The 14,283-nt window shown below is 45.1% G+C and overlaps 1 protein-coding gene across 7 annotated transcripts in view; it reads left to right on the forward strand.

Moving 5' to 3' along the window:
* Positions 1-14,283, forward strand: part of EMSY (EMSY transcriptional repressor, BRCA2 interacting) — a 123,776-nt gene that overhangs the window by 45,626 nt on the left and 63,867 nt on the right. For all 7 annotated transcript variants that reach the window (XM_030200048.1, XM_030200054.1, XM_030200050.1 and 4 more), the window contains 3 exons: positions 4,641-4,868; positions 7,999-8,148; positions 10,594-10,767. In XM_030200048.1, the coding sequence (XP_030055908.1) occupies positions 4,641-4,868; positions 7,999-8,148; positions 10,594-10,767 (552 nt within the window). The remainder of the gene's footprint in view (positions 1-4,640; positions 4,869-7,998; positions 8,149-10,593; positions 10,768-14,283) is intronic.

The raw sequence follows: 14,283 nt of genomic DNA on the forward strand, positions 1-14,283 counted from the left end.
AACCTCTCCCCTTCCCCAATTCTCTATTTCTGTTGACAACACGCTCATTCTTCCTGTCTCGTCTGCTCGCAACCTTGGGGTCATCTTAGACTCCTCCCTCTCCTCGGCCCATATTCAACAGATTGCTAAAACCTGTCGTTTCTTCCTTTATAACATCACCAGAATTCGCCCTTTCCTTTCTGCACACGCTATCAGAACCCTCTTCCACACTCTCGTCACCTCTCGCTTAGACTACTGCAACTTGCTTCTCACAGGTCTTCCACTCAGCCATCTCTCTCCTCTTCAATCTGTTCAAAACTCTGCCGCATGACTAATATTTCGCCAAAGTCATTATGCCCTTATCACCCCTCTCCTGAAATCACTTCACTGGCTCCCTATCCGTTTCCGTATACAATTCAAGCTCCTCTTGTTGACCTATAAGTGCATTCACTCTGCAGCCCCTCACTACCTGTCCACCCTCATCTCTCCCTACACTCCTTCCCTAAAACTCCGTTCACTGGGCAAATCTTTCCTAATTGCACCCTTCTGCTCCATCGCTAACTCCACACTCCGCTCCTTCTATCTCACCGCACCTTATGCCTGGAATAGGCTTCCTGAGCCATTATGTCTAGCTCCATCCCTTGCAGCCTTCAAATCTGGGTTAAAGGCCTACCTGTTTGATGCTGCTTTCGACTCCTGACTTGTAACTTTTATCTTATTCTTATGTGTCCTGTCTGTCCTTCCCTTATCTTTTTTGGTCCTGTCTATTTGTCCTGATTTAGATTGTAAGCTCTTTTGAGCAGGGACTGTCTTTCTTCTTCATGTTCAGTTGTAAAGCGCTGCGTATGACTGGTAGCGCTATAAAAGTGATTTATAGTAGTAGTAGTAGTTCTGGAAGCACAATGGTTCAACTGCCTGGAGATGTGAGCAATTAGATTGGCACTGAAGGAATTTCTGCTGTTGATTTGCCAGAAGGTGGTTTTAGTGCTTTCTGATGACACAACAGCAGTGGTGTATGTCAACAAGCAAGGAGGATCGAGGAATTGCCTGGTAGCAGAGGATGCTCGATGACCAGAGTGGAGGAAAATCTGGTAGCCTTGTCGATGGTGCATGTGGCTGATGTAGAAAATGTGCAGTCAGGCTATCTAAGCAGAATAATGATAGATCCAGGAGAGTGGGCCTTGAATCTAAAGGCCTTTCAGTCAGTGGTATGTTATTGGGGAATGCCAGCTGTTGACTTCATTGCGACAACTCTGAATACCAAAGTTCAGAGTTTTGTTCAGTTGGTGAAGGGACAGCAAGATAGTAGGCACTGATGCCTTGGTACAGCCTTCTCTGCAAAAAGGTTTCTTTGTTTCCTCCTTGGTTGTTGATTGATAGGTTTATTCAAGGGATAGAGAAACACCCGAGGCTCCTGGTGCTGATGGGCCTGGATTGGCCAAGGGATCGTGTTATAGAGACCTGATGAGGCTCAAAGTTGGAACACCTAGAGGCATATTTTCAAAGCACTTTGGGAGGCTAAGTTCCATAGGTTTCTATGGAACTTTGGGAGGCTAAGTGCTTTGAAAATGAGCTTGCTAGTGTTTATCTGACAATCTGCTGGAGCAGGGCACCATTTATATACCATATAATAGACGTGGCTCAATTTCCTTATGACCTGGCTTCTGTGAAGGCAAAGTTGAATAAAAAGGGATATTCAGCTAGCGTCATAGGTAACATGTTACGTTTTTGTAACTCTTTGATTATCTCTAGCATATGTGAGGGTTTGAAGAACCTTTTGATGATTGGTAAAGGAGACAGGTTAACCACTTGAGCTTTGGTTCCAAGCATCCTGGACTTTACAGGATGGTTTAGAAAAGGGGTTGGCTCTTGCTTCTCTTAGAGTACAGGTGGAGGCCCTGTCGTATTTCAGAGATCTTTGCAAGTGTAAGTCCTTAGGTTCTTATCCAGACGTAGTCAGATTAAGAATCCCCTTCGACAGCTCATAGTGCCTCCATAGGATCTCAATTTGTGTTGATGGTTCTGATAGCTCAGGTTGTCGAGCCTCTAAGAACTGCTTCCCTGAAAGATATTGCCCTTAAGATGGTGTTTTTGGTGACCAACTCATTGGATTTCTAAGTTATAGGTTGTTTCTTGTCAGGAACCTTTTTTGATCCTTTCGGAGAAGGCCATTCTCGGGCCAGACCCATTCTTCCTCTCTGAGATTGTGTTTCCTTTTTATCTTAACCAGTTTGTTCCATTACTGGTGTTTCTTGTCAGGAGCCTTTCTTGGTCCTTTCGGAGAAGGCCATTCTCAGGCCAGACCCATTCTTCCTCTCTGAGATTGTGTTTCCTTTCATCTTAACCAGTCTGTTTCATTACTGGTGTCTAGGGAGGAGGCAGCAGATTTCAGTCTCAGACAGGCTTCCAAAATTGGATGTGGGTAGAACTTTGCTCGTTTATCTTGTCAAAATGAAGGATTTTGGATGTACATAAGCATCGCCATGCTGGGACAGACCAAGGTTCCATCGAGCCTAGCACCCTGTCACCGACAGCGGCCCAAAGAACAAGCAATTTGTCCCGCCCATCCTAGAAATACTGTATTATTCCCTTGTCCATTCAATAACATTCTACGGCTTTTTCCTCCAGGAAGCCGTCCAACCCTTTTTTGAAGTCCGCAAAGTTAACCGCCTTAACCACCTTTTTGGAGCTGTGTGAAAAGGAGAGGCTTATCACTAAGGTCATGATGGCCAGATGCATTAAAGAAGCTTTAATATTGTCATATGTTGTATGGGGACATCCTGTCTGAAGAGTTTAAGGTCTCATTTGATGATAGATCAAGCAGCTTCCTGGCGGAACATATTCTTATCAACCCTTATGTTCATTGCATGGCATTACAAGCTAGATGTGCTTCCTCGGAATGTGTGGTGCTTGCAGCGGGGCTTGCTAGATCTGCTTGCTCAGAATGTGGGGGCTTGCAGTGGGGCTCACTTGGTCCCACCCTTTTTGAGCACTTCTTTGGAACATCCCAAGCATCTGGACTTATCTAGTAAGATATTAAGGAAGGTTAAATTAGGCTTGCCTCCTTATTTTTGTTGAGTCTCACCAGGTCAGTCCAGAAACCCACCTGAGTGTATGTGTTCTACGGTGTTCTTGATGGCTTTGAACAGAAATAGTGTAAGATTATGAGCTGCCTTAAAAAAAAAAAAAAAAGTTGGAATGAACAGTTTTCCTATTGGCATGCTTCAGCCCATCCTGTAAATTTGTTCTGTTGCCGAAGATTATCTGAAGTTGTAGTTAGTTTACATCTTACAGAGTTAAAGCTTTCTGCTTTGCTTCTTCGATGGAATAAATACTGAATGTCAAGGGGCTGCACAGTGACCTAATAGTGTGGCATCAGCTAGTTCTTAGTTTCCGCTTGCTGGTAAGCAGGCAAACCCAAGCATCTGGACTGATCTGGAGGAACTCGAGGAAAGGAAAATTAGCAGGTAAGTCTCATAGGCATATCACACACAGTCTCAGGCATTTATAATGTTTTGTTTTATAATAAAACACAATAAAAACATTAAAACATAATCAGGTATTTAAAGAACTGCATAGTTGCAACAATATATAGCTATAATTATTTCTTATGTGCTGATGCTACTTACCCAAAAATCAAGTTCAGATTTAATTACACACTTTTTCTTATCAGAGCTCAAAGAAGGTTACATTCATGTAAAGTATGTGATTCTCTGCTCAAGAGGGCTTACAAAGGGCAAGATTAATGTATTAATCACTTTGAGCCTACTAATAAGTGAGAAAAGGTGGGATACAAATATAACAAATAAATAATGCAGTTTAATTAGTGCAAACCCCATTACTCTTGGTGGGACCTATTTACTAACAAAGTACAAAATGCATAAATGCAAGTTATTTATTAATCCGCAAACGAATCTTTTCCGGAGATGGGAAGGCGGTAGAACGAGAGGACATGAAATGAGATTGAAGGGGGGCAGACTCAGGAAAGATGTCAGGAAGTATTTTTTCACGGAGAGGGTGGTGGACGCTTGGAATGCCCTCCCGCGGGAGGTGGTGGAGATGAAAACGGTAACGGAGTTCAAACATGCGTGGGATATGCATAGAGGAATCCTGTGCAGAAGGAATGGATCCTCAGAAGCTTAGCTGAAATTGGGTGGCGGAGCAGGTGGGGGGAAGAGGGGGGTGGTGGTTGGGAGGCAAGGATAGGGGAGGGCAGACTTATACGGTCTGTGCCAGAGCCGGTGATGGGAGGCGGGACTGGTGGTTGGGAGGTGAGAAATACTGCTGGGCAGACTTGTGTGGTCTGTGCCCTGAAAAGGACAGGTACAAATTCAAGGTAAGGTATACACATATGAGTTTGTCTTGGGCAGGCTGGATGGACCATGCAGGTCTTTTTCTGCCGTCATCTACTATGTTACTATGTAGTAATCTAGTCCTTAGTCTGTACCTGAGGCAGTGGAGGGTCGAGTAGCTTGCTCAGTTGGCGGGTAATGTCTGTGGGAGAAATGGGATTTCAGCTCTAGGTTCCCTGGTTCTCAACTAGAGAATGGCTACTCAGTTTTGAATCTGGTTCTTTTTACCCTTTTGTTGATTGTATATTGACCAGCTATGTTCATTCCTTGCAACCCTAGGTATAGTAGGGATTTTTGTTTGTATTACAGGAGTGTCTGCATCTGCCCTCAAAGTCGCATCAACAAGACTTCCATCCCCTAAGAGTCTGGTGGGTTCCCCAACTCAGATTCTGGCCCAGTTTCCAAAGCAGCATCAACATCTACTTAAGCAGCAGCTGCACCAGGTGCCACAGCAGCTGACGCAGTCTTCTCCGTTATCACAGCAGCCTCAAGTAGCATCCACCATCAAACCCACCATACAGATCAAGCAGGAATCCGGTATGTAGAAGTCATTTTGGTGTGGGTTTTTTTTTTTTTTGTTCACCAATCCAGAACAAATTATTGAATGGGTTTTATTAAGGAGGAGTAGCCTAGTGGTTAGTGCAGCGGACTTTGATCCTAAGGAACTGAGTTAAATTCCCACTGCAGCTCCTTGTGACTCTGGGCAAGTCACTTAACCCTCCATTGCCCCTGGTACAAAATAAGTACCTGAATATATGTAAACCGCTTTGAATGTAGTTGCAAAACACTTCAGAAAGGCAGTATATATGTCCCATTTCCCTTTCCCCTTTATGAAGATATTCATCTAAGGCAGTGTACAGCAGGTACAACTTAACATAAAACTTGGTTCTCTGAGGACAAGCGGGTCATAGTGATAAGAACATAAGCCTTGCCATACTGCGACAGACCAAAAGGTTCATCAAGTCCAGTATCCTGTTTCCAACAGTCGCCAATCCAGGTCACAAGTCCTTGGCAATATACCAAAAGAGTATAACAGATTTGATTCTCTTATCCTAGAAAAAAGTAGTGGATTTTCCCAAATTCATCTTAATAATGGCTTATGGACTTTTCTTTTAGGAAATTATCCAAGCTTTTTTTAGACCTTGCTAAGCTAACTGATTGTACCACATTTCTCTGGCAAAGAATTTGAGTTTAATTACATGTTGAGTGAAGAGCTATTTTTTTCCCCGATTTATTCTAAATTTACTACGTAGTAGCTTCATTGCGTACCCCCTAGTCCATGTATTTTTGGAGAAAGTAAACATGCGATTCACGTCGACCTGTTCCATTCCGCTTTGTATTTTATAGACCTCTATCGTATCTTTCCTCAGCTGTCTTCTCTCTAAGCTGAAGAGCTCTAGCCTCTTTAACCTTTCCTCTTAGGGAAGTTGTCTCATCTCCTTTATCATTTTTGTTGTCCTTTGTACTTTTTATAATTCTGCTATATATTATTTTTTTAAAGATGTGGTGAGCAAAATTGCACACAATATTCAAGGTGTGGTTGCACGAAGGCATTATAATCTGTTTCGTTCTCCATTCCTTTCCTAATAATTCCTGAATTCCTGACCTTCTTTTTGCTTTGTTAGCTGCCGCTGCACACTGAGCAGCAAAGGGTTTCAACATGTCATCATCAATGACACCTAGATCCTTTTCCTGGGCAGTGACTCCTAATGTGGGACCTTGCATCACATAGCTATAGTTTGTGTTGCTCTCACTTTGAAATTTGCACAAGTAGGTGATGTCTCCCAGTGGGCCCTGATGCGGATGCTGCCCAGCATTCCTAGTAATCAGAAAGCGTTTCATAGGTCAGCACCAAGCATGTACTAGTGCCTTCCCGCCTGCCTGAGTGTTGCGGGACCCACAGTTTCACTTTCTCTGTGGAGCTGAGAGGATGTCTTCCATCTTGGTAGTTAAACTAGCCTTTTCAGTATTTTTGCCTTCCTGCCCCATCTAACTTTGAGTAGTGTAGGATTTCTTTTATTTTTAGTTCTCTTCCTTCCCTTTCCATTTTTTTCTTTCTTTTGTCACTTTTTTATTTATTTTGGGCCTGAGCTCCCAGCCAGGATATTCACTAAAAAAAAAAGAGGGTAGTTAATTTTTCCCCTTTTTCTATCATTAAGCCGTTTTGATTTTGCTACGTCTATTTTCTCGATGATGACCCGGAAGCCTGCCAGTGGGCTGTGATGTTGTCTTTTACTTGATTCCCTTCCTAAGGAAGCTGCCACAGTGGCCATTCACAACATGCTGAAAGATTACAGATGAAGAATTGGGAGGCTCCCTCTCTCTGTGCAGGTTGTCCCTAAGAAAGCAGACTCCATGTATAGGGTCCAGAAGGCTCCTGGATTTGAGAAGCCACTGTTGCAACACTACTCCATGGTGGTTAAATTCACGCTCAAATGAACCAGAAGCTTGAGGATTCATGCCTCAGCTCCCCCGGGCAGGGCTGCTCATATTCTGGAGCCTTTTAGAAGGAAGTTTTGTTTTCAGGGCTTAATGCTGATTTCTCACATCCAGTGTACCAGCTTTACACAAGCATATACTTGAAGTCCTTGGTGGGCACTGTGCTTGAGATTTCAGATACACTCCCACCAGATTAGGCTGCACACCTTTGCCAGGTTGCCGTTAAGCAGAAGGGGTGCAGGAAACATCTGGCTCGGTCTACTTTTGACACTTTTGATGTGGCATCCAGGCTTCCCACTGTTGGTATCGGCATGTGCAGACCCTCATGGCTGCCTGTCCTGGACCTTGAGCCAGGTTCAAGAGAAGCTGGCAAATGTCGCCTGCCAAGGCAATAATCTTTTCGGAGAGAATGTGGCAACCTGATCAAAAACAGAGATCGGATGCCATGAGGTCAGTGTCTCAGCCCACTCCTTCTGCTGTCTCAGAGGTTTTCTGGTGGGAGGCGAAAGGATACCTACTACTCATTTGTCACCTTATCTTGATGTTAGGACTGTATTTAATGGTGTTAGATCCTAATAACTGTGTAGAGCTAGACTTAGATGGACACCTTTTTGACTGGTTGTCTTTAAAGGAGTCTAGGGTTTCACATCTTTCCTTAGTGAAAAGATAAGAATTTCCAAAGGTACGTGTAGTCCTATCCTGCTTCCAACAGTGTCCATCCAGATCACAAGTACCTGGCAGAATCCCAAGAAGTAGTAACATTCTATGCTTTGAACTCCCAGGGATGAGCAGTGCCTTTCCTGTGTCTGTTTAATAGTTCATAGAATTTATCTCCAGGAACTTATTCAAGCCTTTTTTAAACCCAGCTAGGGGTTGGGAGGGAAGGGAAGAGGGTATTAAGGGAGAGGGGAGGAAGGGGAATAATATAAAATGGAGAAAAGAAATAATGATGTTGTGAATCTTTGACATGGACAAGTTTAATTACTGACCACTCGATGCTATATGTTCACTTTGTAGCAGTTTTCTTTTGTTATGGAATTTTGTAGTTTGCTGGTTGCTAATAAAAAAATTATTATAACAAAAGGAAAAAACACCCCCCCCCCCCAAATATGTTACACTAATTTCTTTTACTACATCCTCCAGCAGCGAATTCAAGAGCTTAACAGGGCTACAGTTGCTGGATTAACAAGTGTTTAACTTTTGCCTCTGACTTTATTCCCCTTCCCAGGTGTTAAGATCATCACCCAGCAAGTACAACCTAGTAAAATTCTTCCTAAGCCGGTGACTGCCACCTTACCCAGCAGCAGCAACTCGCCCATCATGGTGGTCAGTAGTAATGGAGCTATCATGACAACGAAGCTGGTGACTACACCCAGTGGTAAGTGTGCAGAACAACTAGTTTAGGTAAATAGGGGTGTTAAGAATTCAGCCTTTAAGAAGGAAAATAATCTGGTCTTTGGTCATTTCTGTTTTGTGTATATGTTTATGGGCGGCTTAAAACTCTGTGCTAAAATCTAGGGCAACCTCTAAAAGATATAATTACTGTTAACTTTTCCTTCAACAAAAAATGTACGGTTTAAAGCTACTTTTTCTCAATCATTTTTTTCTTAGCTGTTCGCTATTGGAATAATCTTCCTTTTGAATTATGCTCACTAGGGAGTTACCTTCTATTTTGCAAAACCTATTTATTTCTGAGGCCTGGGGTTTTTTTTAATATTTGCTTTTTATTATGTTTTTATTTATTTATTTATTTAGAACATATATACCCCGCTTTTTGCCACTGAAAGTAGCCCCAAAGCGGTTACTTTCTTGAAATTGTGTAATTTTTTTAAAAAATTGAATGTAACTCGCCTTGAATCTTATATTAGAGAGCTGGCGAGAGATAAGTCCCTCATAACATAAGAGATGAATATGAAATTGAATGCTGTACTTTTTAGAATATATTAGAAAACCCCTGTTTGCCCTCCCCTCTGATTCATTCACTGATGTAGTAAAATTAAGGGCTTGAGTAGGGAGACCCAAGTGTTGCTGGTGCAGGATTTAGTCTAAAATATATGCGATTGAGTTTCCACTGATTTGTACCATAAGACGTAAAGACAGAAAAACTCAGATCACCTTGCCAACTAAGAATGTGACCTGTGAAGCCTGGAATGAGGTGGTACCCTAATATCTAAATTAGGGTCTCTTTTACAAAGTGATTCCTGTGCGGTAAATGAGAGGAAGCCCATTCAATTCCTATGGGCTTCCTCTTATTTGCCGTGCAGCTTAGTAAAAGAGGCCCTCAGTGATGATAATCAACAGTGGTCAACTGGCCTCAGGCAAAATTGAGGGGCCCCTTGAACTCACCATGGCATTAATTATGGGAAATGCCCAAACTTGAAACTGTTTATTACTGTTCTTAAAATCTTCCTTGGAGGATTTTAAATTTAAAATACATCTTTTCAAATTCATTCCTGTAATGTTATAAGTTGTCTTGGAGCTGCCATGGTATGCATTCTGTTTAACACCCCAGCTCCCCTTTCTTGCACTCACAAGTTGGGTGATGGTTTATGGTTTAGTTTATTTGATGATACCACCTTTCCTAATAAAATAAGTAGAGAGGTGTGTTAGCCGTGTTAGTCCGCTTTTAAAGGTAATCAATAGAAATAAAACAAAAGAAAAAATGGAAAAGAAAATAAGATACCTTTTTTATTGGACATAACTTAATACATTTCTTGATTAGCTTTCAAAAGCTAATCAAGAAATGTATTAAGTTTTATGTCCAATAAAAAAGGTATCATCTTATTTTTTCCATGTTTTATTTCTATTGATTACGAGTAAAATAACAAATCAGTTTCATAGTTTACAGCATTTGATATACCACTCTTCAAACAGGCCCGAGTGTTTACAATCCAAAATTATAGACCGAAAGAAATGCCAGAGCATAATAGAATAGTCCTTGTTCATTAATCTTTCAACCAAGAGTCCATTTATCCCACATTCCTCAACTCTCCTCATTCCTACAGTCCTACAATAATATATCCAAGGGAAATGAAAAAGAACACCATTTCAATATAGGAAAGAAGAAATAAGGTGAAAATGTTATTACATTACATAAGTATTGCCATACTGGGTCAGACCAAAGGTCCATCAAGCCCAGCATCCTGTTTCCAACAGTGGCCAATCCAGGTCACAAATACGTGGCAAGATACCAAAAAAGTACAAAAACATTTTATGATGCTTATCCCAGAAATAGTGGATTTTCCCCAAGTCCGATTTAATAATGATCTTTGGACTTTTCCTTTAGGAAGCCGTCCAAACCTTTTTAAAACTCTGCTAAGCTAACCGCCTTTACCACATTCTCTGGCAACGAATTCCAGAGTTGAATTACAAGTTGAATGAAGAAAACTTTTTCTCCGATTTGTTTTAAATTTACTACTTTGTAGCTTCATCGCATTCCCCCTAGTCCTAATATTTTTGGAAAGCATAAACAGACACTTCACATAAAAGGATATCGGGGGTGTTACAGCATGTAGGATTCCTGGCCAATTAGTCTAGGCCAGTGGTTCTCAACCCAGTCTTCAGACATATCCAGCCTGTTTAATTTTTAAGGGTATTCACAGTGAATATGCTTAAGATCTGCATATATTTCTTATATGTTCTTTGATTTTCAGAATATCCACAAACAAGCTGGCTGTGTGCCAAGGACTGGGTTATGAACTAATGTTCTAATCCATTCCCTTGAGGTTTCTCATAAGTTGCGCTGTATAGTTCAGTAGATGTTTGATGAATCTAGAATCTGACTCCCAATTCTTTTTCTGTGTGCTTCACTCTGCATAACCAGGAACCCAGACAACCTACACCCGGCCCACGGTGAGCTCCACCCTTGCGGCTCGCATGGCAACCAGCGCAGCAGGTGCCACATATGTGAAAACAACCAGCGGAAGCATCATTACGGTTGTGCCTAAATCACTGGCCACACTGGGAGGAAAGATTATCAGCAGTAATATTGTATCTGGTAGGTTTGTACATTTATTTACTTGATGGTTGTTTTCTGCCATAACTTTGTATAGTGTGACAGTGCTAGTGCTGCAGCTTCTGCTAAACACTCTACCTGCCTTTGTGATAGTTGCTTGCTTTAGGCGAAAGCTTGGGGATGAAACAGAAAAGGCAACATTTGCACAGGAGAAATACAACAGCAGTATGAGTTAGCTCTTGTCTGTTCCTGTTTAATTTGTTTGGTCTCTGCTGTTTGGTCAGAGAAGAGCTTGATCTTTTAGTTCTATGGCGTACTCAGTGGCATTGCTGCTGATGTGAACCAGTATGATATCTGTGAGTGAAGCGTTTGATGGAATCTCAAAAGTGCCAGGAGGGGAGGTGAGGGGGGTTCAGGTAAAGAATTTCGGAATAGGTCCAGTGGTTCAGTAGACATGCTTTGTGCTGCTAGGTAGGAGTCCTGTGTTTGACTCCTGGGCCTGGGTCTGCTTCCTGAACCAGCACTGGCTGGGAGCGCTGTGGAAGATTCCCTGTGTGGAGGGTGTCTCAGCTGTTGTGAAACAGTGATTCCTCAGCGACCCTCCAGACCGGTCAAGACGCGTGGGTTATGCTCGCCTACCAGCAGAGGGAGACTGAGAACACTAACTTCAACTATGTACATATAACCTGTGCCCATCCCACAGAAGCCAGTATTTTCTCAGTCTCAGCAGAGGGTAGACAGGCAGCCTGTGCAGCTTGGCCGGTCTGGTTGGAGTCAATCAATTGAGAGTTTTAGGCTGGTCCTTTGGTCGTTCCTGAGGAGCATCCCTGTGCCTGGAATACTCTGTGTGCTGGGGGTTGGTGGTGCCAGTGGGGCCTGCCATTGTCCCCCCTGGGGTGTCACACCCGGGTGGCCGGGTCCCTCCCCCGAGCTAGCTCTCCAGTTTGGGCAGCTTTGTGCCTCGGCTGCAGTTTTATATTGCAGCCTTGAGTGCCAGGGATTTTATAGCAGCAGGGCTCAAATTGTGCTGCAATAAAGTTTAAAAAAAAAAAAAAAAAAAAAGACCCAGACGGTGTGGAGAGCTGTGCAGCTGCACTCCGGAGTGCCGGAGCTGGGCAGCTTTGCGAGGTGAGCTGTGAGTGGCTTCTTTGGGGTGAGTTTCCCATTTCTTTTACCTTTTGGGAGGTTTGTTTTTTTTTGGCGCGAAGATGTCCTCGAAGCCGCTTCGTTGTCGGTCTTGCGCGCGTCGGGGGGTCGATGCGGTTGGCGGTTCCTGCCGCTTTTGCGGGGAACCGAAGCCTCAGTCCTCCGCTCCGCCGGTATTAGCGGCAGAGCTTCCCGCGCCGGCCTTGCAGGAGGTTGCAGGGGCTTCGGTTAGCGGTTCAGCGGCGATCCCGGTTTTGGCGGGAACCGCCGCCATCTTGGATTCGGGCCCGAGAATTCCGGATTTAGTCAGCGGGCCTCAGGGCAGCCCGGTGGCTGGTGCTTCTGGAGGGGACGTTTCGGGAAGGATGGGTTTCCCTCCGGAGTTTGTTTGGTCCTTATTTCAGGCCTGGCAGGCGGGACCGTCGCGCACAGAGCCCCTTAGTCTGGGGGCGGGCTTGAGTGCTAAGAGGCCACGTGTTGAGTGGGCTGAGGACTTGGAATGTTTTTCTCCTCCAGAGTCAGAGGGTGACTTTAGTCCCCTGGAGGAGGAGGAGGGGTCCTTGTCCGGCCCAGAGAGAGAAACGGTGCCCGGGGAGGATCCGTCGGTGGTCCGCATTTTTCACAGGGAGGAATTGGCGGATCTTATTGAGCAGGTGTCTGCTATGCTCAAATTTGACCCGGCAGTAGATCCAGCTCCTTCTGAAAAGCAGGACCCGCTGGTTAAGGGGATCCGAAGGGTCTCTCGGACTTTTCCTATGAATGCGGATCTTAGAGAGATGGTAACGCAGGAATGGCTCTCGCCGGAGGCGCCGTGTAAGGTGGCACGGGCCATGGCTAAGCTCTATCCCCTTCCACAGGAAGACAGAGATTCTTTAAAGCCTCCTACTGTGGATGCCGTAGTGACGGCGGTGACTAAGGCTACTGCAATTCCTGTAGATGGAGGGGCTGCCTTGAGGGACCCTCAGGACAGGAAACTGGAAACATTTCTGAAGCGCAGTTTTGATTTATCGGCGCTGGCTTTGCAGGCTTCAGTTTGTGGAGGTCTGGTGGCTCGAGCATGTTTCCGCTGGGCTGAGCGGCTGCTAGATGCTCCGCAGGTTGATAGAGCCGCCTTAGTGCAGGATTTGGCCAAGTTGGAGATGGGCTCGTCCTTCTTGGCAGATGCGCTCTATGATTTGTTGCGTGCATCGGCGAAGAATATGACCCTCGCGGTGGCGGCTCGAAGGGCCCTGTGGTTGCGGGGCTGGCTGGCAGATGCCGCGTCCAAGGCAAAGTTGTGTTCGCTTCCCTTTAAGGGCGCCTTGCTTTTTGGAGACGAGTTGGATAAGTTGGTTAGGGGTCTTGGTGATACTAAGATCCCGCGGCTTCCAGAGCTTCGGCCTAAGGCGTCTAGGGGCTCTGCGGTGCGAGGCCGTTTTCAGAAAGCTAGACGGTATCGGCCGGGTAGGTCCTCGGGGGGGTTCCGGGGTCGTTATTTTCAGAGAACCCAGCCCTTTCGTGGGGGCCGCCGGGGGGGGGGCGAGCTGCCTCTTCGGGAGCGGCCAGCACGTCCCGTGTGTCGCAATGATGGTTTGGGGGTCCAGCCTCTGGTTCGTGTGGGGGCTCGCTTACGCTTGTTTTACCAGAGGTGGGCCCAAATCACGTCAGACCAGTGGGTGCTGCAGATAGTGCGAGACGGGTACGCGCTGGAGTTCAACGGTCCTCTGTCCGATTTCTTTCTCGTCTCTCCCTGTCATTCAAGGCGCAAGGGCAGTGCGAGACACTCTGTCGCGTCTGGTAGATTTAGGCGCTGTGGTGCCTGTTCCGACAGAAGAACGAGGTACCGGCTGTTACTCCATTTACTTCGTGGTGCCAAAGAAAGAGGATTCTTTTCAGCCCATTTTAGACCTCAAGAGGGTCAATGCGGCTCTAAAGATTCCTTCCTTTCGGATGGAAACGTTGCGCTCGGTCATTGTAGCAGTTCAGGAAGGGGAATTTCTGACTTCTTTGGATTTGACAGAAGCTTATTTGCACATCCCCATTCTGGAGGCGCACCAGCGTTTTCTTCGTTTTGTGGTGTTAGGGAGTCACTTTCAGTTTTGTGCGCTCCCGTTCGGCCTGGCTACGGCTCCTCGCACTTTCTCCAAGGTGATGGTGGTCGTGGCAGCGGCGTTACGGTTGCAGGGCATTTTGGTGCATCCGTATCTCGACGACTGGTTGATTCGAGCCAAAACGCAGGCGGAGAGCGAGGAGGCTACCGCCCGGGTGGTGACCTTTTTGCAGTCGCTGGGTTGGGTTGTCAATCTGGCCAAGAGTCACCTAGTTCCGTCACAGTCTCTAGAATATCTGGGAGTTCGGTTCGACATGGAGCGAGGCCGGGTGTTTTTGACGGCTCCTCGCATTTCCAAACTGCAGCTTCAGATACGTCAGCTC

The sequence above is a fragment of the Microcaecilia unicolor genome, chromosome 4, assembly GCF_901765095.1.
Source record: "Microcaecilia unicolor chromosome 4, aMicUni1.1, whole genome shotgun sequence".
NCBI classification, from domain to species: domain Eukaryota; kingdom Metazoa; phylum Chordata; class Amphibia; order Gymnophiona; family Siphonopidae; genus Microcaecilia; species Microcaecilia unicolor.